Source organism: Perca flavescens, chromosome 13 (assembly GCF_004354835.1).
Source record: "Perca flavescens isolate YP-PL-M2 chromosome 13, PFLA_1.0, whole genome shotgun sequence".
NCBI lineage: Eukaryota > Metazoa > Chordata > Actinopteri > Perciformes > Percidae > Perca > Perca flavescens.
The window spans coordinates 14,440,287-14,466,533 of NC_041343.1; the positions used below are offsets into that span (position 1 = coordinate 14,440,287).

General features: G+C 40.1%; 2 protein-coding genes across 2 annotated transcripts; one reads left to right on the forward strand and one right to left on the reverse strand.

Annotated features, from left to right (window-relative positions):
* The first annotated feature begins 124 nt into the window (after nucleotides 1–124).
* wdr44 (WD repeat domain 44) lies at nucleotides 125–13,580 on the forward strand. The gene is made up of 20 exons (XM_028594676.1): nucleotides 125–683; nucleotides 1,793–1,826; nucleotides 3,389–3,472; nucleotides 3,807–4,425; nucleotides 4,895–5,034; nucleotides 5,162–5,257; nucleotides 5,387–5,523; nucleotides 6,826–6,909; nucleotides 7,014–7,120; nucleotides 8,299–8,450; nucleotides 8,557–8,695; nucleotides 8,792–8,853; nucleotides 9,017–9,133; nucleotides 9,221–9,343; nucleotides 9,439–9,630; nucleotides 9,765–9,866; nucleotides 10,399–10,514; nucleotides 10,645–10,772; nucleotides 10,881–11,015; nucleotides 11,104–13,580. The coding sequence occupies exons 1-20, from the start codon at nucleotides 607–609 to the stop codon at nucleotides 11,190–11,192; spliced, it is 2,733 nt and encodes a 910-aa protein (XP_028450477.1). The 5' UTR covers nucleotides 125–606; the 3' UTR covers nucleotides 11,193–13,580.
* zgc:163098 (U2 snRNP-associated SURP motif-containing protein) lies at nucleotides 12,186–24,828 on the reverse strand. Its single transcript, XM_028594677.1, has 24 exons — nucleotides 24,669–24,828; nucleotides 22,659–22,743; nucleotides 22,331–22,442; nucleotides 21,680–21,789; nucleotides 21,444–21,511; nucleotides 21,242–21,342; nucleotides 21,086–21,150; nucleotides 20,840–21,005; nucleotides 20,518–20,717; nucleotides 19,219–19,262; nucleotides 17,745–17,849; nucleotides 17,589–17,655; nucleotides 17,175–17,344; nucleotides 16,912–17,074; nucleotides 16,659–16,738; nucleotides 16,485–16,572; nucleotides 16,270–16,398; nucleotides 15,926–16,115; nucleotides 15,574–15,654; nucleotides 15,414–15,477; nucleotides 14,281–14,431; nucleotides 13,742–13,852; nucleotides 12,666–12,844; nucleotides 12,186–12,574 (listed from the first exon to the last, which is right to left on the reverse strand). Exons 2-24 carry the CDS (start codon nucleotides 22,734–22,736, stop codon nucleotides 12,454–12,456), a joined length of 2,643 nt encoding a protein of 880 aa, XP_028450478.1. The 5' UTR covers nucleotides 22,737–22,743; nucleotides 24,669–24,828; the 3' UTR covers nucleotides 12,186–12,453.
* Nucleotides 24,829–26,247: the final 1,419 nt, after the last annotated feature.

A 26,247-nucleotide genomic window follows, 5' to 3' on the forward strand; every position in this document is an offset into this window, starting at 1 on the left:
ATTTAACGAAAATCTCCCCATGACAGTTTATCCCTGTTTTTCCTTTTTTTATTTTATAAATCCAATAGTGGGCAGTAATAGCAATGACAAATTCAGTAGCCTACCAACTGTCATATCAGTGAAGTAGAAGAAGAGAGCGCCTGGGCCCCGCCCTTTGACTCACCTCGTTAAGATGTATTTTTTGTGTTTCTGGTTTGTTTATAATGCGGATCTGGCTCCGGGAATCTTGACAGTTGATCTTATGTTGTTGTAAATATACGCTTTTTGGTTTCTGCTTTCATAGAATATACTGTGCTATGAACGAGACATTTTTATAAGAGGGTAGAAAGCTAGTTAGCAGTAGGCGTTGGTCAGCCGTACGACCAGATTACATTTGTTAGCCTAGCATTTTGCTAATATACTGTAACGTTAACGTTACAGTTATGGCGTGACGTTGGACATGAAAGTGGTTGACGACGCCTGGGCCAAGCCTTTTAAATTATAACCTAAACAAAGAAGGCAGTGTATATGTGTGCATGTGTGTAACACTTCCATTCGCAGGTTAGGCTTTCAAACAGCTGCCTGGCGACTAAGTTGGACTAGCAAGTGCGCTAAATTCATGTTAGCATGGCGTCAGATACAAGTGACACCGAGGAATTCTATGATGCTCCCGAGGACGTTAATTTCACTCCATCTCCCAAAGTGTAAGGAAACCCATTTTGATTATATTACTGCGGATAAGAGTGACGAATGCACGTTTCCTGCTTGTTCTGTATAGTACCATATGTTATAAGCATAGACTTAGCAATGACAGCTAACAACATTTGCAAAATGCTCATTTGTTTAGACAGCGTTAAGCTAACTGAGCTGCTTCAGGAAGTCTCGAGTCGGCTGTAAATTACTGTCCAATCTATTTAGTATTCAAACTATTAAATTGTGTTGTAAAGTGCCATACATTAACGTTACTTCAGTTTACCAGCTGTCTGATGTTAGTGCAGGGAGAGTCAGCCCCAACACTCAAGTCACATGATGTTATTCCTGACATAAAATCAAAATTTTTATTTCAAAACCTTGTTTGTTGAAACACCAAAAAGGTACTACTTGCTGTCATTGTGGGTGCTTTGGGGTTTTGGCTGGTAAGCGCAACGACTGAAGTCGAGATTAACCAGGAAACAATGTCATGTTTAAAAAAAAATAATGTTACTTTAAGAAACTCATCACTATTAAACTCGTTCTCTTTGACTTTATGTACGGTTTACATTATAGCAAGTGGCTGATTTTGTTTTTAGCCTTAATGGAGTCCACCATGTAAATATCCATGCAGTGGATTTGTCACCTAGCTATGTCACACGCATATTAGTCACGTTAGTAATTTGAGCTTTTATAGAAACCACCTATTGATATATAGCTACTCTTTTTTTATTTTTAGTACTGATCAAGTTTAGAAACCATATTTGTGAACATTATGGCAGTATCTGGTTGCTTTTATGAGTACAGTCTATGGAATTCATCAAATTATGTTCACTAAACATTCAGCACATCACACTCAAAGACCATATTGTATGTGTGTTGCCATCAAACCTTTCAGACATTTTTTAGCAACCATGTCCAGAAAGTTTGTTTACAGACAGAAGAAGTCTGAAAATCTGATTTCTTTTTGGGATAAAAGAGTTATAATTCACACATTAATTGAACTGCTCAAGTTGAAAAATAAATCAATAAGACATTTGGTTTTCAGTTTTGTTTTAGGATGCTGTATTTTAGACATTGACTTTCATTGCCTTTTTGAACTGTATCCCTTTTATGTTTTTAGGTCACCTGCAAAGTTTGTCATTCCTTCACCTCAGGTATGTTTATATAAGCCCAGTCACTGTTTAAACAAGGCAGTATCTGCTGAGTTGCTATTGGAATGAATAGTTTGAAAGTTACCAACGCTTAAAATTAAAGTGGAGGTACTCTGAGGTAGCTAATATATAGAGTTGGAGTTCAATTTTATATTATTATTATTATTATTATTATTATTATTATTATTATTGATTGTGTTAAGGTAGTTTGTTACTAGTTTTTTTTTTGTCATTAACATTTTTTCTTTATTTTGGTAATGCAACATGTATACACGGTACAAATGTAATATCTCACATTTGCAAATACAAACAATAGAAAATAAAACAATGAGATAAAACAAATAAAAAGGCAGCCTAAGAAAAAGGAACCCGCGCAGCATCCTCCTATCCATTACATACACACTGTTACCCACAGATATTTAAACACACATATGTGTGCCTGCACACCCATAATCATCTTCTATCCACAAATGCCCCACTTCCCCTCTAAAAGTCAGTGGTAATACTATATTGAAAAGACATCCATGCTTGTCTGTTTTTGCTTTGGACATTCTGTACCCTTTCGATCAGATTCAAAGGCCGCTATTTCTGTCATAAGTTTAAGCCAGTCCGTAATGTCCGGTCTATTTGGACTCTTCCAGTTACGCAAAATGATTCTGGCAGCTACAATAAAACCCGTCAACATCAGTCCAGCTTCTGATTTAGCAATGCCTGGGGGCATGAGGGACTTATCCCCTAACAGGCATAATTGTGGGGATTCCGGCAGGGGTTTACTAGTTTTTTTTGACAAATAGATTACTTCTTAGCGGTTGCTATTTAGCAAAATTACTACCTGTTTTGTTTACATCTTGCTAGTTAAAATTGCTAATGGAACTGAACCCTATTAAAACAGCACACTGTTCTAACAAGTGTTTAACTGTCTAGAGGTGACTGCTTTGATTATAGTATTTTTTCTTGAAATTACACCTACCAGTGACTTTATTGTAAGATATTGATACCTTGTGTGAAAACATTAACACAGGCTCTTTAGTAATGATTCTCAACTGCAAATACTCAACCCTTTGCCATGATCTCTGCCTCCTGCAGTGGTTAGCCGGCTTCTTCTTCCTGACCGCTAGGAAGATGTAAATTAAATTTAAATGAATCATCTGGCCTTGTTGTTCTGCCTGCCCTTCCCACACAGACAGTTACAACTGAAATTCAAATTATGTTTGCTGCTAACAAGACATTGAAATGTTGATTTTGCTGCAAGAGGAAATTGCATCATAGAACAGTGTTTCATGCATGGATAAAATCTGCACGACTTTAGAGTCAGTCACAGAGTTTACCCCCATGGCAAGATGCCTGCGTCATATGAAAAAAGGACAAAAGTTAGCTGGATGAAAGAATGTGCTCATTAAACATGTATTTCTTTAGTTAGGTACCGATACTCTACAAATGTTCTCAGTCTGGATGTGTTTTATGAGCCCTGAATGTAAATCAACCATGGCATGTGACCTGTTATTTACTATGCGTATGTAAGGTATTTTATTTTATTTTGTATTTTTTTATTGCTTTCTAAACAGCTTTCACAGAGATCAGAAAATGCTGCACAAGATGTGAGCTGCCGAGTGGCCACATCTGAGACTCAGCAAGATGATTCCCTACTGGTATGGTTTTCTCTATTATCGCACACGAGATGACTGATAAAATGGAAGTTCATCAATGGAGTTTCATCATATTTTTATTTTGTAAGAAAAGTGTAAGTTACTGTGGATTTCATATATATCTATATGATAGTATGTTTTAGAAATGTCATTGTGCAGTGCGTTATGTGGCTATTGCTTAGGTTGTGAGTTTTTGTTTTGTGTTAACTATTGTGAAAAGAAAGGAGAAAAAAAAGTGCATGTACAGACAGTAACATATTTTAGTTGTAGTTATCATGGGAACTTGCATCATAGTTGCTGTATTGTTAAATTAACAAGCTGCTCTCTTCCTCCTTAGATCATTGATAGCATCATTGAGGAGAGTCAAAAGGGAAGTGGTGGCGATGTTGGTGAGGTGGCTCAGCTGTTAGATCAACTACATGTTGATGTAAGAGCAGAGCCGGAACCAGTGGAAGAGAATAATGCTCAGGAAGTTCCTGTGGAGCTAGCAGCGCCAGCTGTCGAACCTCAGCTTGTCGAGAGGCCTGAGGATCAACAGGAAAGTGCACCAACAAATGGAGCATGCTCAATACCTGGCCCTGAACCCACAGATCGCCCAGGGCCATCAGTTGGGTCACAGGAAGGTGTTCAGCCCCCAGACATCACAAGCACTGTAGGACTGGGTCAGCCTGATGGGGCTGTTGTGGTTGCCGAAGGGGAGCAGGAGCAGAGACCTGCAGATATCTTAGACCAGGTCCCATTCACAGACATGCAGGCTGACTCGGACTCCTCTGGGCCTTCGAAACCCCCACGGCAATTCACAGTGGAACCAGACATTGTAGCAAGCACCAAGAAGCCTCCTCCCTCACGCCCACCCCCTCCCAGCGGAGGTCCTCCACCCAGACCGCCGCCACCGTCTTGGCAGAGTCTACCCTCCAAGAAGTCTCAGGAGCGTCTGAGGCCGAGTGGACTGGAAGGTAGAGAAAACAGTTCAGTTACCAGCACTGAAGTTTGATAAATGTTGAATTCAACTTTTAAGATGTCATTGAATTAGTAACTACTATTTTAGCTGTAAAGTTCAGCCTTTAGAGCGATATTTTAGGGTGATGCTGTTATCTCACAACCCGTGTAATAGACAACCTTTATTTTATAGCTGTTCTAACAATGATCTTTGAAAGGGATGTAGTAAGCTTTTGGTTTACAGAAGGGAAACATGTTAAATGCTACCAGTATACACAAGTTTCCACAAATATGTATTTGAAAGAATGAAAGAACAGCTCATAGCATCCCATCCTCCATATTTGAGGTTTTACTTAAGAGGACGAGTATCTTGGCAAAATGTCTTTCTCGATTTGTTTTTCTTACCTACAAACCGCTGCATTCAAATACAAAGCAGATAGAATAGTTCACTAGTTTTTAGATGAAGTGTTGTGTTCTGTTGTCCAGTGTCTGCAGTCAGCGGTGATGTCCTGGAGCCTTCCGGCCTGGTGTCTCCTAGCAGCACAGTGAGGAGTCTAACTAAAGAGCTGCAGCATTCCTTGGATCTGGCCAGCGCCACCAGTGGGGACAAAGTGGTCACAGCACAGGTCAGTGAGGCCTCTTTTTCATCCAGAAATGCTCAAAAATTAAACTATGTGTGGTGTAGCAGCTTGCTTATCTATTGCACCATTGATTGCTTTGTTTTTTTTTTTTTTTTTTTTTTTTTTTTTTTAGGAAAATGAGGATGAACAGGCTTCATCTCAGAGTGGAGGACAAACTCCAGGCCCTCAGCGTCCACGTTCCAACTCTGGTAGAGAACTGACAGATGAGGTAAGAGTCACTCGGTTTGTTTTTATTGCTTCATTCAGCTTGAATCCAAGCCATGACCCAACCTCTTGCACATTCCTTCCACCTACCTTCTATGCACAAAATGTGTACTTATGTGTTATCTTAAAAAAGGAAATCCTGGCCAGTGTGATGATCAAGAATTTGGACACTGGGGAAGAGATCCCTTTAATCCAGGCGGAAGAGAAGCTTCCTGCGGGGATTAACCCCCTTACTCTGCACATCATGAGGAGGACCAAGGAGTACATTACGTAAGCAGAAAATGATTTTTCTGTTTTAGCTACAGTATTGTTAAATGGGATGTGCCCACAGAGCCAGTATGGTATCTGTTAGAGGTCTTCACAGGTCCAAAAATGTCTGCCCGAACCCAAAAAGTAAATGTACTTCCCGAAACCAAACCAGGCCTGTCTGTTATTTAAAAGCTGGGACCCGGACCCAGTCAGAACAGAGAAATATCGGACCTGGGAGACACAGACCCGATTGGCACCAATTTCACAGCTGGTTGCTATTAGCATTTTACTTTTCTTGTTAATTTACAAGTTTTCAAAACAAACCTATGTGTTTTACTTAATGTAACGTTAGTAGTCTTGTCTCCCGTGCCTGACCGTGATGCATATATTCCATCCTCCCTGCCAAGAGAGTTGTTAAAAAAACATCCAGGTTTTCTGTTATTCCTCTCCTGCTGATTGAAACAGCACTCATTATTTTAGCTTAAAAGTCCACTGGCTCGCTGTCATGGTGACCGATTGCAAACGTGATTTGTTTCGAGTCAGCTTTGCAGTTTTATTGCATCTAGCATAATAAAAATAGCTTCAACTGTTTGCCCTTTTGAAATATGATTGCTTGTTGCCACGGCTGCTAACGTTAGCATTGCTAATTTGCTATCTGTGCTCTCCAAGTCTGACCTCTGCTCTCAATGTTGATAGTGACAACACACACACACACACACACACACACACACACACACACACACACACACACACACACACACACACACACACAGCACTTTCATCATGATCAGAGCTGTCTGATCACGGCTGGGTCTTCTTGGATCTATTCTGATATTACATATAATGTTAAAGAGACCCGGGACCCGCGATAAAAGAACGGGACCTGAACTGGAACCGATTGACGGCATAAACCGTGGATACGAACCAGCACGGGCCCTGGGTTGGGTATCGGGTCATAGGGGTTTGGGTGGACCCGTGAAGACCTCCAATATCTGTATCTGTGTTTTGTGAGGAACCCGGTGTGATTTGAAGACACACAAGTGGTGCTTTGTTCAGTACTACAACATATGCACAAACAAAAAATGGGAAGATTATACTGAATCCAGACACTTCATTATCAAAAAAAAAAAAAAAAACTTCTAGTAAAAAGCTTTTTGCCTAGCAAGGGAGTAGGCTTGTTGTTGTTTTTTTTTCTTTTAACACAGGTGCATTTGCATGTTACATTTTCCCACTGTGAAAAGTTTTTTTTTTAAAAGCCTAATCACGTAAAAAACAAATTGTACATTTAGAGAAAGCTGATCTGTTACATTTTTTTCCTCTCAGGAATGATGCCGCACAGTCAGATGACGATGACAAGGCTCAGGCCCCACTGGCAGACACAGATGGAGGAAAACTAAAACAGAAAACGTTAGTAACTTCTTGTAGCCTGTCGCTGGAATTTATTTTCTTCCCTTCTCACCACACAGTCATATATAGAATATAATATTTTGTTGTACCCTATTTCTAACCAGAACCCAGTTTAAAAAGTTCCTGGGCAAGTCTGTGAAGAAGGCCAAGCATCTTGCTGAGGAATATGGAGAGAAGGCAGTCAACAAAGTGAAAAGTGTGCGTGATGAAGGTAAAAGAACACAGGAGTTTAAAGCATTTTTGGAGATTTCAGGAAAACACTTGAAATGTTATTTTATTTTTTTGGAAAAGTAATTGTTAATATACAGCTTTAAATTACATTTTTTGAAATATGTTATAATGTCCCCAGAACTAACAACAAAAACATTACAAAGTAATTTTCCTGACAGGGTTTTTTTTTTTTTTTTAAATAAGTAGAAGTACTAAAAAATGCAGAGAACAAGAGATTTGTCATTTCTAAATGGATGTGGGTACTGAGGATATTATAGTACAAATAGCTTAATGCACTTCTCACTCTCATTAACATAGATGGCAGCAGTCAAGGAAATGCACTACTGAATCAATAACCTCAACACACTTTGTTTGACTAATAATGCAGATCACTTTGCTTAGTGAACTATATATATCTACATGTATTCACTACGTGGGCATTTATCAGACTGTTTTCCAATAAGTTAACAAGATTTGACATAGTTCCCTGAGCACTGGATCTGGAACAACATTTGTTAAATATTGCAGACTAAATGCTGCTACGATGGTGTATATTGATTTTTAAAGTGCTCATATTATGCTTTTTGGCTTTTTCCCTTTCCTTTATTGTGTTATATATAATTTTTTTGTGCATGTTATAGGTTTACAAAGTGAAAAAGCCCAAAGTCCACCACAAAGGGACTTACCATCTCCAACAGAAAACACTGTTCACAAACTGCTCCAAACAGCTCTATTGTAGTTCAGCCTTTACTTCTGTGACAATGGTGCGTCACTTTGTAACACGTTATAATGCTCGCCTAGCTGCTAGCGTGGCACGCCCTCACACTCTGCTTCTGATTGGATAGTAGTCCTTACCTAGCTACTGCACATGTGTGACTCCCAACAAAGATGGAACAGAAGTGAGATGCTTCACTCTGTAGCTAAAACAGAGAGCTCAACACAGAGGGTGAAAAGAGGAGCTGCAGCAATGTGCAGTACGACAAAAATATGGTGTTTTTTGAAAATTAAACCGTGTAAACCTATTCTGATATAACCTCTAAATACAATTATGAACCTGACAATGAGCATAATATGAGCACTTTAAAGGATTTGCCAATGCCACCACATGTTTATTAAATATGAATGCTGCTGTAAAGAGTTTGATAACCTTAGCTTGGCTTTTGTTTGGTGTGGGCTCAGTGTTCCATACAGATCAGGACGATCCGTCATCCAGTGACGATGAGGGCATGCCTTACACCAGGCCTGCCAAGTTCAAGGCAGCACACAGCTTCAAGGGTCCCTTTGACTTTGATCAGATTAAGGTTGTACAGGACCTGAGTGGGGAGCACATGGTAAAATGATCTTAGTTTTTTTATTTTATTTATTTGTTATCAATGTTTTTAGAGAAAACGTGCACCAGTGAATGCTCATATCACAGCATCTTTGTCTTTTCCTCAGGGGGCCGTTTGGACGATGAAGTTCTCTCACTGTGGGAGGCTGCTGGCAACAGCAGGCCAAGATAATGTGGTTCGCATCTGGGTCTTAAAGAGTGCCTTTGACTACTTCAATAACATGAGATTAAAGTACAACACTGAAGGTAACCTCATCAGCATCTCAGATTCGGTTGTTGTATGATGATTGATTGTTTTTAATTTAGATGCTTAGCAAGATTCTTTTTGCTTGGCTTCTCTAGGTCGAGTTTCACCTTCTCCTTCTCAGGAAAGTTTATGCTCCTCTAAATCTGACGATCCTGGAGTGAGTGAAACAAATAATACCTTTTTGATTTGTGGGTTGTCCTATGTTTCCAGAAAATATTATAAGAACCGGATATTTTTAAGCTGTTTTAGTCATAGTGAGAGTATTGCAATGTTGTGTATCTTACAGTCTCGAGATTACTAAAAGATTGTACTTGTCATAGGCAAGTTGTGCTCCAGAGGACCCAGACACAGAAGATAGGAATGCCCCTTTCCGTCAGGTCCCCTTCTGCAAGTATAAAGGCCATACGGCTGATCTATTGGACTTGTCCTGGTCAAAGGTGAGGTCTCACTGCCCTCTCTTTATTCTTCTCTCTCTCAGTACTGGTTTTATTTCTTCTCTTACTTTTTCCATTTTTGTTATCTAGAACTTCTTCCTCCTCTCCTCTTCAATGGATAAAACCGTCAGATTGTGGCACATATCCAGGAGAGAGTGTCTCTGCTGCTTTCAGCACATTGATTTTGTCACAGCCATTGCTTTCCATCCCAGAGTAAGCTGCCTCACTTATCTCAGTACAAATCTACACATTTATTCATTTGGTCTCCCAGACTGTATTTATAATAACACTTGCTTCTTGTTTCCCAGGATGACAGATACTTTTTAAGTGGCTCTCTGGATGGAAAGCTACGGCTCTGGAACATTCCTGACAAGAAGGTGGCGCTGTGGAATGAGGTGGACGGCCAAACGCGCCTCATCACGGCAGCCAACTTCTGCCAAAATGGAAAGTATGCCGTCATCGGCACCTACGATGGTCGATGCATCTTCTATGACACAGAGGTATCCAGCTGCAATACCTTTTTTTTTTTTGCTAATGCGTGGTTTCATTATGTCAATTCATTATGTCTTATTATCAATTTTTGTCATGGATTCATTCCAGGTTAAATGTATTTTTCTGTTTGTCCATTCCTTAGCGTCTAAAATACCACACTCAAATTCATGTGAGGTCAACCAGAGGCAGGAACAAAGTTGGCCGTAAAATCACTGGTATTGAACCTCTACCTGGAGAGAATAAGGTAACATCTGATCTCATTTCCAGAAACATCTACAGTATGTTTGATGTCCCTACAATGATGCATGTCAGTCCAACCCGGTTTCACAGCAGTTCGTGAAATGGTCACGTAATTTAATCTATTGATTCATGTACACGGACACGTTTATCTTGTTTTTTTTTCTCGTGATGCTCAGCACGTTTTTTTAAACTAATGTTTTTTGTGATCACAGCACGATTCGACAATAACAGGACGGTTAGGTTTAGGAAAAGAAGAACGCGACGGATGGACACGAACCCCGGTCTCCTGGGTGAAAGTCCTGTGTTGTGGCTTTCGTACTACTCGCTACTAAAGAATCGTGCTGTGCTCACGAAAGTTGCTTCCCATTGAAATACATTAGTTTAAAAAATGTGCTGACAATCGCGAAAAAAACGATAAACGTGTCCATGTACACGAATCAATAGATTAAATTACGTGACCATTTCACAAACTGCCATGAGACTGGGCTGGTCAGTCAGACTTGTTAAATGACCAATTCCTTCTCCCCCCTCGATAGATTTTGGTGACCTCAAATGATTCCCGCATTCGCCTTTATGACCTGAGGGACTTGTCTTTATCCATGAAATACAAAGGTTATGTCAACAGCAGCAGCCAGATCAAGGCAAGCTTCAGGTGAGGACGGCTTCCTTTCATCTAGTTTTGACTTGAGCATTTTGAACTAGCAGCGGTAACAATGGAGTCACAAAAGTCTTGTTTATATGGTGCATTGCACCTTGAATAACTGTGGGATTATCTTCTACAGTCATGACTACTCCTTCATAGTTAGTGGCTCAGAGGATAAGTACGTGTACATCTGGAGCACTTACCACGACCTGAGCAAATTCACATCCGTACGACGGGACCGCAATGACTTCTGGGAAGGAATTAAAGGTAATTGTGCTGCGGGTTGAATGACAAACATGTTTTTAATGAAACTACCTATCTAGTGTGTTCCCCTTGATTGAACTGACACTTAATCTTTATTTATCGATCTTTCAGCACACAATGCAGTGGTCACCTCAGCAATCTTTGCACCGCACCCGGGCCTTATTGTTCCACAAGAGGCTGGAGCAGACAAACCAGAAGCAGAGTGCAAGAGCCTGGATTCCACAGACTCTGAAACGATACCCTCGGGTATGTTTGCTTAAGTTCATTCATGGACCGATTTCATGACATCAAGACTGTCATTTCAGTGCTATAAAATAAGTGTTGTCCTTTGCAGGAGCCCTAAAGACCGATCACACAGAGGTTCTGCTCTCTGCCGACTTCACTGGAGCCATCAAGGTTTTCATCAATGTAAAAAAGTACTGAGCACTTCAGAGGTTGCCAGCTCCCCACACTCATGGCCTGTCAGTCGGAGATCAGTCCTTAAGATGAAGGACAGCCTGTCAGGGGCCATCTGATGTCACCTAATGGCTATTGCTCTGAGACAAAGAGCCGCCTGTAGCTTTTTCGGGAGAACACGGACCCCAAAATGGAAGATGAGAGAATGGGCTGTACAATACAGACAAGGTGTGATTCTCTATCACATTTCTATTTTTTATCTTTAATACCAAGCAACTGTGAATGCTTTGGCATTAAGAAAACAAACAAAAAAAACAGCCGGAAATGCCAAGTGTGTGTGGTCTGTTCAGATATCGGTTAATTTACAGCTGTATGGTCAAGACTGAGTATAGCTAGAAAGCTGTTTGTAACAGTATGGGCACCTTACTAATTTCTTTTGCTCCCACATTTCAGAAAATATAAGTTAAGTGCAAGATACTGTCCTAATCTTAGTCACAGAATTGAATGTGTCTTATGTAAAGCGATGTAACCATTTGTCTTGAAAGCAAGGTGGTTGGAAATGATTTGTGCCTATGCAATCTAGATCGCTTTCTAAATTCAACTTCTCAAGCTTTCCTCTGAAATATATCAACCAACATTACAGTGGATGACAGCAAATCTACAGTACAGGAAATCTGTATACGGTTATTAATTATTAGGGCTGGGTATCTTACATTTACAAAAGCTCTTAATTACTTTTGATAAATTGTTTTGTTTAATGAAAGCACATTTCATTATAAAATAGTACTGTAAATTTAGTGTGTAACATTGCATACTTGCTGCTTTTGTAAACAGAACCAAATGATGCTCTATTAATTTCCCTTAATAAAAGTCCACACTAGACAAATGCTTGTTGATAACCCTTTTTAACCTTGGAAAAAGCCAATGCCAAAAATGTAGTAGAGTAACAGTAAAAATGTATTTGATACCTGGCCCTACCAATCATGTCCTCCACACACACACACACACACACACACACACTCATCTCCAACAGTGATTTATTCTGTGTCAGAACTTTGCAGCAACATTCTGGTTATCATTTTAAAAACAAACATTAAAACAAAAATATATATAATTAGTTACAGTGTTCAAACTTCATCATACAAAAGAGTGCTGAATCTTGCATGGATAGTGTAAGTTGGGACCAAGACAACAGACTGGTCAGTCTGTTTTTAAAGAGCACTGCATTGTTTAAGCCACGGATACCAGCAGTTATGTAGTAATGGATGACAAGGTCCGGAGTTGAGAGTCAGTGTTTGCTCTTTTTTGCCTTCTTGTGGGAGCGATGCGGCGACCGTGACCTGGACTTCCCTGCCTTCCGGTCTGGAGACGGTGATCGGGAACGCTTCGACCATTTGGGAGACCTTGTCCTGTTAAAAGGGTTGAACATATAACAGATTGACTTCGAGAATAACAATCGCGATGAATACGTTGGCAACAAAAACATCTCATGGCACTTGCTTTAAAGGAGAGATGCTCCTCGATTTTCGGGTCTGGTCATCGGGATCTCTACTCCATCCTCGTCTTCTGACCCCGTCTTCACTTCTTTTGCTCCTATCTTTGTCCCTTCGGTCATCTTTTGACTTGTCTTTAGACTTTGATGTCCATCTCTCATTCTTTTCTTCATCTTTTTTAAACTCCTATAGTAGACAGGGTAAAACATCCCAGTGAAGTCAGATATAGGCTTCTACGTCTTTGCCTGTTGAGACTAAAAAAAAAAACACGATACGGAACCGGCTTGTAACCCCCTCGTTTGCACATAATAGCTTGTGGGTTCTTTACAAGGGGGAGCTGTTTGGTCAATGTCAGGCCGGTTTGACACATGCTTGACTATTCCAACTTCAGTAATTTCAGACCTGCAGATGTAACGTTATACCAGTACATATCAACATCGACACCTATGGGCAGAGAAAGTACGCTTTTTTTTTTTTTTTTTTTTTTTTATAGATGCTATTTTCTCTGTGTGGACAAAAATATTACTGTGTCAAAAAATGCACATAATACTTGGAGCAGTGTAAACTGTTCTTACTCAAGTATTCAACAAAGATGTGCTCCAAAAAACAAACTTTACATGTTTAACTTGTAAAAAGAACACAACGACATGCAAACCGCAACTGTAGCTGGACTTTCCTCCCCTGTATATGGTGCCGTTACACTCAATCTGCAGATCTGAAACTGCTAACGTTATCCCCATGGCTCTGCAGTTGCACATAAGCTGTGTCTGGTTGTGAGTGCTTTGCATAAGTAACACTGTTTTTTGTTTTTTTTACTGTGCCAATTGACTAATTTCATAGTCTAATTTTAATGTACTAATAGCAAGCACTTTTGTAAATGTTGCCCCATCCTGTTCTTGATTAAAGAAAAATTTCTATTACACATCAGTGATGGTTGCCTTTTTGCTTTAGAGACCCTTTACTACAGGATAAACACTGGGTGTAAATAATAACGGTGTGTAATTAAATGCCTTAATAATTCAGGACTTATCTATGGGTAAAATTGAAGATGCAATATGAATTAAGAAGTGTCCAGGAGCCCACCTTCTGTAGCAGTTTGTTCCTGTAGTGCTCCACTTGTTGTTGTATGTTCATTCCAGTCTTCCTCGGCCTCCTGCCAGATTCCAACTCATCTTGAATCTTCATAACCTTTACCTGTGTCAAGACACATCTAATCAGTTCTGCAATTTTTATCTATAATTGGACATATTTTCAAACATTAGAAAATGCAACTGTAGGGAGGGAGCGAACTATAGAGTCAAATGTAAATGGGTGTGTAAGGGAATTTAAATATGCTAATACAGCTGCTATGGCTGTAACGGTTCTATTCAACAAGTGATGATAAATAAAAAAAATAAAAAACACATTTCAATAGTGTTATCCTTTTCTAAATTAAATACTGTGTATTTGTGATTAACAGGATATTGAGGTGGGCAAGGCATGAAGTCTGACTTTCCAAAGTGAATGGGTTGAACACCACAAATAATACAGGACAACTACATTGTTTCTATAAAAGCAAATACACTGTTCAGCAAATTTTACTTTTTCTTTTTTTTTTTTTTTTTTTTTTTATGCACACTTGCCTCCAGCTCTCTCAACCTTTTCCTTTTGCTCTCAGACTTCTGAAAACTTCCGAGGGAGCTCTGGAAGTCTGCACTGTCACATTTGGACGAACTGCCGGAGTCCTCACTACTGTCGCTGTCTGAGTCTTCAACTCCATCCTGCGAGTTGACACTGTCACCAGGAGGGAGAGGAAAACAATACATTATTATTATTATTTGACATTTTATGTACACTGTGGGCCGGATGTATGTACATTTGCAAATGTAGCGTTATCAGCGCCAACGCCAACCTGCAGAAAGCGCACGCTGTGATACTTCAGCTCACGTCGTATTTACCAAACCTGCAGTTCATCGAGTAATCGGCGCCATTCTTCGCCCACTATACCGTAAATTGCGCTGTAGCAAAGCGTTAAATACTGGTGCTATGATACGGCTGAGCGCAGACTGCGATATTCCCACTGCTCATGCTATGACTGTTTGAAATGATCCTGATGCCAATATCTGTAATGTAGCGAGGAGTTTAACAACTGCTGGAATGGAATGTGAACGCTGAGTTGGAGATATGATGTCATCTGTGATTTCTTCCAGTAACTAATATTGCGTGGCTGCTTAATCTGTAACGCTTAATGATTTTGTGTTCACTCAATGAAAAAGTGTGACACTTGTGGCAAAAATCTTTTCAGCTTGTCTCTTTGGCCTATGTCTTCGTCTTGCTCGGATTACTGCTGTCATTTCACCAGGAGGCATATGCGAGGAAACCCGCTTCCAGGTTTACACCTGCTTTTAAGAGGCGGAGAATTTTCACCGTAAAATAGAGGCGCGCTTTCACGGGGCGCATTTTGTACATACCGCGGAATACATAATTAGGCACACTTTACGCTTCCCCTCCCATCTCTTTATGGGAAACTCCTACTTTCACCTTCACCCTCCCATGAATGCATATGCATGTCACGGAAAAGCGCAATTAGCCATTTTCAGTTCCCGCGACAGGCAGTCTGCGCTTTTACCTGTACATACCTCGCCATGCTTTTACGCGCACATTGCGAAACAAATACGCCTGAAGTGGGCGCAAAAGCGTTAGTACATCTGGCCCTGTGTATGCTTCTCGCAAATGTAGACCGATGGTGCATTGATGCCAACCACAGAGGCCTTACCTTACATTCACTTTGTCTTCACTGTTATGCTCCACCACCATGTCCCACTTAGACTCAGTTTTGGCTTAGAGAGAAAAAAGAAAGATGAGCAGGATCATATGAGGGGGAGGGGGGAGGGGGGGGAGAGTGATCTACATGAATGCATCTTGACCTGCATTACCTTGAGAAAATGTCCCAGTATCACCCGTCGTCTCCCACTTAGACAAAGGCACTCTGGAGAGAGGAACGTTGCTCTCCTCCACTAAGGAAAAAAAAAAAAAAAGACAGCTGGGTCAGGACAAGTACAGGTATGTAATGTTCGTAAGTTCATGACTTTTTTAATCTTCTGTACTTGCATGCCCTGTTCTCATGGAGATCAGAGTGCACACTCAGCTACAGACAACAACCCATGAGAGGGTGGATTGATTGTGTATTGATCCAAGACACTTGAGCTGGGCAGATAATTGACAACGGGAACAGGAAATGGTGGACTTCTGGTTGAAAGATATGCTTCTGATACGTGGTGGACTCACAGGGCATTCCATCAATGTCGTCAATAGCAACTCCTAAGGGAACACCGTCTATGTCGTCAACAGGGACTCCATCTAGAGGGTCCCAGCCTAAGGGGCAGCCATCGAGGTCATCCACAGGAGCTCTGTGCAAAGGTAACCCATCGATGGGTGCGCCGTCCATTGGCGCGCCATCCAGATAGCAGGATACTTCCTGCAAGGGAGACAGGCACGTGCACTAAAGTTTGGATTGTTCAAATATATGTTGAAACAACAGCTTTGGTTCAAATATTTCTCAACATGAACAGCTGTTTGAGTTGTTGAAATGCCGTTAGTGTCTGCAATGAGCTGATAAATATTCAGCTCACCTCTGCTATCTCGGTCGATTCCTCCACTGCTTTGGCGAAGCCCAGAAAGATGTTTTGAAGGTGGATTAGATAAGGCTCCGGGTATATGGCCCAGTCCTCCCATGCTCTAAAACAACTCATGACCTTTTGCTGTGGAGATAGGGAATACAAATGTTTTTTTTTTCTTCTATTTTTGGTAAATGTCCTTGTGTGAGGCAAATGACATGCATGATTACCTTAAACTGTTCGGCCTGCAGCCTGGCTTGTATGTTTTTATGCGCAGCATTAAGGTCTCCAAATATCTGTGTTAGCTTTGTTTCAAAACTGAAAAGACAGAGACACTTTAAAACCGTCACGCAGAAGAAAAGATGATAAAAGTGTTGAAGTTGAATCGGGGGAAAGTATCTTACTATTTACGATAATATGATGCACTGGCTACTTTGGCACACGAGTTGTACAATATGTCTGACACGAGGTACAATCTGGCAATCTGTGGGAATGAGGACAACAACAAAAAAAGAGAATATAAGTGAAATCACCTTCACATATACATTCTGTGCAACTTAATTTTTATATATATATATATATATATATATATATATATATATATATATATATATATATATATATATATATATATAGGGTTAAAGGAAGCAAACTAGCCTTCTTCTGAAGGGGCGTCTGAAGCAAGGAAAAAGATTCAGTGACGTGTCCCACTACTTCCTCTGCTGCATCTGCTCGCTCAAGACAGAACAGCATGGCATTGCCGATATCTTCTCTGCTTGGCGTGAGCTCTTTAAGCAATGTCTCCAGCCTCTGTCTGTGCCTGCATGGTTTTTACAGAAGAATAATTTAATTTCATTCAACTTAAGTTATATACAGTACATACATACATACATACATGTCATTTTGCCTGCTAGACATACTCAGCTCTGAGCTGCCCTTTCTTCAACTCTTCCTCAGGGGGAGCATCCTCCTCCACCTCTTCCCTATCTTCACCTCTCTGGGAGTAGTTGTTTAGGATAGGGGGTCTCCACATGGAGCCTCCCCGGAACATACGAAAATCTGCGGTCCTCCACTCTGTCGGGGACTGTCCCTGTGGTAAGGGTGAAGGTGAAGTACATACAGTCACACACATACAGATACGCCGCAGTCTCATTTTCATAATAGCTAAAGTTGGGGTATTCAAATTAGCATGACTCCAGCAGCTATTCCCCAATAAAATGAGATTAAGTAAGTAAATTTGTATTATTATTAGTAGTAGTATAGAACAGTTTTTAGTTATTCCAGATATACCTCCTAGATGTTTTTAGAAACAAGGCTGTGCAGTAAAAACATACCTGGAGGATGGAGAACAGTTTCCAGCGATAGTACACATGATCTTGGCTTTTGTTGTCAAAAAGGAACCTGAGACAATAATGAATGAGCTAATTCAATATGTACCCTTTAAGGTCACTTATGAGACCAACACTGGGCCAGGTGCAGCAAATACTTACTTGTAATCTGGATTGCTTTTCTCCTTGTTCATAATTACGGCTTCAAACACGGGGCCTTCACGCACTACAAACTCTATCATCCTGTGAATGAGGAATAATAGATTCCTGTGGGGGGAAAAGGAGTGTATCAGACCAGGGTTTGCACTCTGTCTGTCAGTCACAGCATGAGATCTTTAATACCTCTTTACAATGAACTAGTGGCCCATGCAAACTGCAGGCTAAGCGTCAGCTTGAATGCAGTTGACCGCTAACAGTGTCGTTCCATGTCATAGCTTTCACTATTTAAAAAATATTGACCTTAATAAGGCAACGGCCCCTGGGACATTACACTGTGCAAAACTGCATAGTCACTGCTCTCTGGACAGACACCGTGTCAGCATACTTTAATATTCCTGGGTCACTGTGTCCATGAAAGGGGTAAAATAAATCACAATATCTTTTCATGAACGCTGACTTTGATTTTAAGATATGAAAGCCCCAATCCGAAATTTAAGTTTTGCCATTTTACGTTGATTGTTGAGAGGATTCCAACAGAATCACATGAGAATTTAAAGGCCAGTTTTTATTGCAAGTTATGTAATGAAAAGTTCTCAACTACAAAATTCCTACATGGTTGGTATTTATTTGTAAGGCCACCAAATTTAGGATATTTTCTTTAGATGCAATGGTCTCAAAATGTATACCTTCAGACAATAACTGGAACAAAACACATTCAACACATCAGTCAGCATCAGTGTGACAACATTTCTGCAGGCAGCTACATAGAGAAGTTACTGTATATTGGGGCTTCAGGCCTGAAAGCAATCTGAACTGGAGCATTAATGTACAGTATGTTCATGCAGTGTTACCTGATTTTGTGTCAGATCTACCACTGCAGTTAGACCTTCATATGACTAGCTACTCTAACCTGAAGCAGTACTTATACTTTCTTTTATGGCACTTGTATGAATCTACATCATCTGACTTGGGTTAATATTAAATCTATCTGCCTTCTAGCTGTATCGGTCTGCAGTGTCTCAGCATGCCCATGGGAAACCCAGGGCTCAAAGATGTTGGTATAAATCAATGGCTCTAACAGTCGTTTACAAAGTCTACTGCTTTTCATTTTTCACAATAACACACATTAATATTATGATGGGAACAACATGAATTATCTAAGGTATTTTAACTAAAACTAGAAGGAGAAACTACAAGTGTCTATAAAAAAAAAATACTATTTGAATTGACTGTATGTAATTCTGAGGCCATCGGGACCTTTGGCATCTACAATACCAAGTTTTAAATTGTAGATGTCAAAATGCCCACTAATGTGTTGCAACACTCCAAAGAGTTGGGGTTGCTTACCATGTCCTATATGTCAGATGCATTAACAGCTCTTAGGACTGGAACCTCCTGCCTGAAAGAATCTGTATGGGTCCTATAACACTTTTGTTATAACAGCTGGTCAGACGGCGTAACGTGTGAGTGTGAGTACCTTTCGGTTGGGATAACCACTTTGACTACGGCTTCGGACAGAGTCTGTTTGTGAAGTCAAATCAAATAGTGAAAATATTAAAAAGTGAGTACTTGTACAGATGAAACACTGCAGGATACATACAGCATAGAAAACAACGATAGCATTCAGAGTCAGTGAAATGAGGGGAGGGTGACACATCTTAAGTAAATTATTCTAAAATGCTAAACTGAGTTAATTCATCTAAAGGTTTATACTAACATTTTGTATACACAGTCAAAATGTTATGTTACTTTGAATATGTGAATTTCTATACCCCTGCATCCTGTGGTATGGAACTGCACAGACAAGGTGATCACTTAAATGAATTAACAAACATGCATAATAACATGATTCCCAACTTTTTACAATGATTGGTGACAAATAACACCAATTTAGTCGGAATCAGTCGCAGGACCCACTGCAGTTTTGTAATGCTTGTAATTTTATATTATTAATAATAATAATAACAAGAATTACTTTTATTTATATAGCGCCTTTCATGAAACCCAAGAACACTTGAATTACTGTGGCTAAGCTAAGGGAGGTTGTAGGCTGTGGTAAACAGGTGGTGTTTCAGGGAGTTTTTTTTTTTAATATGTCCAGGGATGTAGCATTTCGGATATCTGCAGGGAGGGTGTTCCAGAGGGATGGGGCTGCAACACTAAAGGCTCTGTCTCCAAAGGTACAGAGTCTGGTGTGGGGAATGGAGAGCAGGCCAGCGTCTGAGGACCGCAGGTTTCGGGGTGGGGTGTATGGATGGAGGAGGTCAGAGAGGTACTGTGGGGCCAGGGCATGGAGGGATTTTTAGGTGAGGAGGATTTTATATTTGATGCGGGACTTAATTGGGAGCCAGTGAAGGTGGATGAGGGTTGGGGTGATGTGCTGCCAGGTCTTGGTGTGGGTGAGGACCATGGCGGCAGAGTTTTGGACATACTGGAGCCTGTCTAGGGTTTTGCTGGGGACCCTAGGCAGGACTGCATTGGATATATAGATATACGAAATATATACATATATATATATATATATATATATATATATATATATATATATATATATATATATATATAGTTATTAAGGCCAAATTATGCATTTTCAGGGCTCATCTTCCCTTAATTTTCACATTTGTGTACAGACTGTAATTCCTATTCTAGTACACCACCATCCCAATGCAGCTAACAGTAACACCCCTTACTTATATGACAGCCTGCAGTACCTAGTGAAACACACATAACAGAGAAATAATGGCCATGCAGACACAGAGAGCAGAGACGATTTTACCTTGTCAAGCTCTCCTTTGGACATGCCCAGCGGCTTGGTGAAGTCATTGCGGAAGCGATCCCTTGGCTGAGCATTGAAAGGCAGACCCGATGGGGGTGGCGGTGTGGCCCTCACCCCCACCGGTGTGTAGAGAGGCTGAGGTGGAATGCGAGCTGGTTTACCCCATCCCAGCTTCATTTCAAACCCCATAATCACTTTACCTACAATACAAAACATGGATCACATTTGCGTGGAACATAACCGTACAACCGGAGCAATGGGTATTAGATAAACCTGCCATTGCAGTCTGTAAATCAAGCCTATTTTTAAGGGTCAACCGTACCATCAAGTGAAGCCAAGGCTCTCTCCGCATCTTTCCGTGTCATGAAAGCCACAAAGGCTCTGTTGGAGGTCCTGCAGCGCTCCTCGTCTGTTCGGGGCCACATAATCTTCACACTGGCTAGGGGACCATACTTACCAAACTCTTTGCAGAGAATCTCCTCGTTCATCTGGAAAACAAGAAAAATGAATGGTGAGAAATGTACATCAATGCTGTACTAAGCCAATCAAAGTCAGTGTGCTCCTTTACCTTTGGGCTAATGCAGCTAATGTAGAGGTTAGTGGTGGTTGGCACTGTTAGGTCATCATATAATGCTGTGGAGAAAAAGCAGCATTGAGGTTAGCATGATTTGGAGGTTAGCAATTTTCAACTAATACAACTCTTATTTTGAAGAGGGACTCTTACATGATCGCCCTGATAATGGTGTGTCAAGATCTCCAAATCCTCCACCACCACCAGAATCATTTTTCTTCTTTTTATGTCTTTCTTCTCGCTCTTCCTGTATTCTGCATTTTTTTTCAAACAAAAAATAGGTTAACATATGCAAAAAAAAATAATATCAACTCAGTGATCAAATCAATCAACTGGTTTGCAAAAAAAGACTTACAGTTTAAGTTCCTCTTTGAAGAGTTCAAGATTACTCTTCTTCTTTTCTTCTGTCTTTCTTTTAAATGCCTGTCAATCAAACAGGTAGCCATTGTGGTTATTATTACAAGTGACAATTGCACTGACCAAAGTGAGAGGTCATGAGCAACATTTAAAGATAAATGTAAATAGTAAGGTTGCATACATACTTAATTTAGAAAATGATGCCATTACACAAACATCAGAGACCAAACTTACAGACTTTTTGCTTTCACCAGATGATACTGGTGAGACATGCTGGGACACGGGGACGAACTTTGTAGCAGGTCGATACAGCTTACTTTTGGTGTCCTCTGCGGCTTCCTCCTCTGCAAAAAGTTATCAAAGCATCTCTGAACAATGACTATCCATAGGTGTAAAAACTATAATTTAGGTAATAGTAAGTTCCATATGTAAACACAGGGGGAGGCTCTATTGTTTTAGTTGTTGTTGTTGATCAGCAAGATATCTGAGCAGCTGCCTGTAAATTAGGTAGACAGATTGACCATTAACTGATGAATTAGTTGAGGCTCAGTTGAGCCTCAGTCAGGCTCAATCTGTGTTTGCAGATTTAATTTAAAAATATTTCTTTATGTGTAGCAGTAAGTTGAAGAACTGTTCAGTATTGTGAATGAATTTTATTAAACCATTCAAAAGATATATGCCGTGAAAAATTAAGATGGTGAACTTTTTCACTGCTGAGTCAGCCTGATATTCTTTAATAATTACCTTCAACTTCATGTCCAGGTAATTCGGTTTAACATTAACAGATAACTCCTGATTCATCTTTTGTCCAGACAAAAAAATAGGAACTGAATTGCGATGTAGCTGCTAGATTCAAAGTCCTGCCATGATGTCCTAGCTGCTGACCTTTAGTTGCATTCACGATACCCCCACGGACAAAGGTTTTCACTACGCTTTTCTTGCCGCTTTCAAATGACGCCAAGAATTCTTCAAAAACCTCTGCTGCTTTTTCTTCCTCCTAGAACGTAACACACAGAAACATGTACAATATATGTATCTTTTCCATCCCTTAGTTCACTGTTGATCAAATTCAATATTCTAAAAATGATGATTACTCATATGCCTTTATTGCACACAATTTTTTTTATTGGAAAAACATGTATCCTCATACTACAAAAAATCCAAGAAGAACTAAATAATATCAATATTACAACAACATCCCCAACCTCCTTACCTTTTTCTTGAGCTCCTCTTGTTCTTTCTTTGTGAGCGTTTTGATCGGAGTGACAGGTTTTCCCTTTCTATCTGCCATGCTCTTACTGCAAAAATGACAATAATAATAAATAAATAAAAATAAAAACATTGGAAAGATTACTGTCACAATGCAAAATTGTTTAAAATGAAAACATTACAATGACAGCTCTTAATCCCCCTACTTATATTATTTTACCTCAAACAGCCTTTCCATGAAGTAATACTATTATCAATCAATCAATTTATTTGTCACATGAATGAACTAACTACATCAGCTCCATCAACTTGTGCATGGTGGGGGGGAGGGGGGTCTGGCTGAGGGTAGAAGCTCCTTCTGAGCCTCTCAGCGCTAGCCTGGTGTATCTGGTACCTTTTTCATGACCTCAACAGGGACAAAAGGCCAGGTGGTTTGGATCTTTAATGATTCTCTTAGCCTTTTTCTTGCTATGCCTGGTGTAAATATCCTTAAGGCAGGGTATGGCACCGCCTATTGTGTGTTCAGCTGATCAAACTACTCTCTGCATGGCCTTGGGGTCTTGATATGGTGCTGTTTCTGTACCAGGCAGTGATGCTACCCGTCAGGACACTTCAAATGATGCATGAGTAAAAAAACATCCTCAGTATTTGAGGGGGATACCCGGAATTATCCTTGAAGCTGTCCACCCTCTCCACCGAGGACCCATTGATATAAGGGTTGGTTCCTTTCCAAAGTCCACTAACATCTTTTTTAGTCTTGCTGACATTAACGCGTAGGTTGTTGTCCTGACACCAGCAGGTCGGGTCCTCTACTTCTTTCAGTTAGGCCTTTTGATTGTCGTCTGTGATCACTCCCACCACAGCTGTGTCGTCAGCAACCTTGATGACAGTGCTGGAGTCGTAAGTGGCTACGCAGTCGTGTGAGTACAAGGGGTACAGCAGTGGATTCAAAACACAGCCCTGGGGTGCACCTGTGTGGAGGATGAGGGTGGAAGAGGTGTGTCTGCCCACCCTCACCACCTGGGGTCGGCCTGTCAGGAAGTCAAGGATCCAAGTGCACAGTGAGGGGTTTAACCCCAGGTACTTGAGCTTCAAATTACTCTAATCCTGTTATATGTATCCTTGCCTCAAAGACGTCGGACATCCTTTGTGTTGTTTGCACAAACTGTAATGTTATATCACTTTTAGGGTCAGTGGAGAACAATACATAGTATAGACCCCTCCCTGGTCCTCTGAGGGACAGAGCATGGTCCACAGTATGCACTGGAGGGCAAACACAGCATAAATCTGTGTTTTCTGTTCAGTTTACTAAATTATCATTTTACTCATTTATGGCATTCCTTCTTTGGTCAGATAGGCTAATAGATACAGGCAATGTGTGAGGGAAACAAACAGAAGCAGGAACTTTGCACATTGCAGTGCAAAATCTAGTACTGTTCATACACTGATATGCAAACTTAAAACATATGGGCATAAGTTAACGTTAGCTACAGCCAAGCAGATTCATTCAATTAGCCAGATTATGTACAGCTAACGTTAGCTGTATCAACTATATGTCATTCAACAAATGTCCTGTCCTCTGCTGCAGAGGTACCGCAGAAGTTGTTTTGGTCAGTTTGTAGCACAGACGGTGTTTAAAAGGCCTGGACTAATTATGAGGTATCACTACACTTTGCTAACGTTAGCTAACATTATTATTTAGCATAGCTTAATATCGCTGGACTCAACTGAGATGTTAAACTAACCCAGCGTTAACCTTTAGCTAGATGATGATTAATGCTGAATACAGCTGGCATTTCTCCGTCGACCATTATCCCGATAACATATACGTAGATGCAATAATCCCTATGTAATCGCTATCATCTGCCAATTTACAGCGATTCTCTTAGCTACCGCTAGCTAACACAACAGTCTAATATGTTCTTCTGTAATGTCACAAAGCTCCAACTGACCGCACAGGAGATTATTAAACCACACTGCATGCACATCTACTTAAACTGAAACTGCAACTTACAATGGGTGTCATTCTATTGCTTCGCCATTTATGGTTGCGACGACAATTGATTTCTATCACAACATGAAGCTAAAGAGGCGAGATATCCGACTAGAGTGAGGAGGAGGAGGAGGACGCCTGCAGCCTGCACGGTACTAAGAGTCTGTCTCTGTGCTCGTACATATTCATGACGGATACATTCTCTCATTCGTGGGAATTTGACTTTCTTACTTCTTCTTTTTTCTAACTTCTTTGACTTATTCTTTTTTATATTCCCATATGTGATGTGGTCGCCTATGGTAATATGTTTTCTCAAATGCAATAGCCTACCTTTACTGAGATTTGAAGTATAACCTCTTTATATAGGCTACAGTATATGGGTATAACCAGGTCTTGTAGTTAAAACCTGTTTAAGTATCCACTGAACATATACATCTTTCTGGTCAGTGTAAGCATACACTATTCAATAGTCATCAATAGTCCAAGAAATACTGTCCAGCATAGTTCAATGCAATAATAAGTTTACTGTATCAGAGCACAATACAGCAAAGCGAGAGCTGTTTCCTTAGGGAAAATGCACACTGAATATTACAAATCTAACATGAGCTCTCTTATATTCTTGATAAAAAGGTCAGTGTTTCTTCACCATTAGATGTGTTCTTGAATCTTTCATGCAAAGAGCTTTTTCATACACCATAACAATCTGGCTAAAAAATTGATCTTGCAAAACTGGAAAAATAATGACGCACCTTCAATAGAGAATTGGAAGGCTCTAATGAAGTATTGAAAGATCAATGTCAGAGGACAAAAATAAAAAGAAACAATTTGATAGCCAATGGAGACAAATTTATGATGCCCTCTAGAACCTGTCTTTAGAACCCCGTTAATTTATTTTACGTGTGTGTGGATGTGTGGGTGTGTGTGTGTGTGTGTGTGTGTGTGTGTGTGTGTGTGTGTGTGGGTGGGTGTGTGGGTGGGAGATCTGGGTGGGTGGGTGGGTGTGATTCAGGTGGGTGTGATCTGGGTGGGTGGGGGTGGGTCGATAAAATCAATAAGAATTGAGGGAAGTATACTATATAAAAAATAGAAATGAAATTTTGACGAAACTGTTTTGATGACATTTTGAAATCTGTCTTTTATTGATTTTTTTTTTTTTATTGTTTCGCCTTGTTTGATGTATTTCCTGGAACCGGATTATGGTGACCCACAGAAATTAATAAAAATAAATAAAAAAAAAAATAAAAAAAAAAAAAAAAAAAATCTGGCTGGTACTGCCTAACTCTGGTCCACACTGTATTTTGTCTGATCTTTTGCCATCCTTATCTCTGGAATATCCTAGCGACCATAATAATAAAAACAAATCTGTGGCTAAAGGTCCTTACTGCAGTTTTTATATTAAACATATCTCACATCACTTTATGATTAATTAACACTGAAAAATAATGTCCCCCAAATTACCCATTAAATCATTTGACTGGTAACAGAGATAATCTGGTGGAAAATGCCTACTATAATCATACTATACAATATAATATCAAGTATAAGAAAATCTGAAAACGATGGCACCTCCAGCAAACCCATGATACACAGAAATACAAAA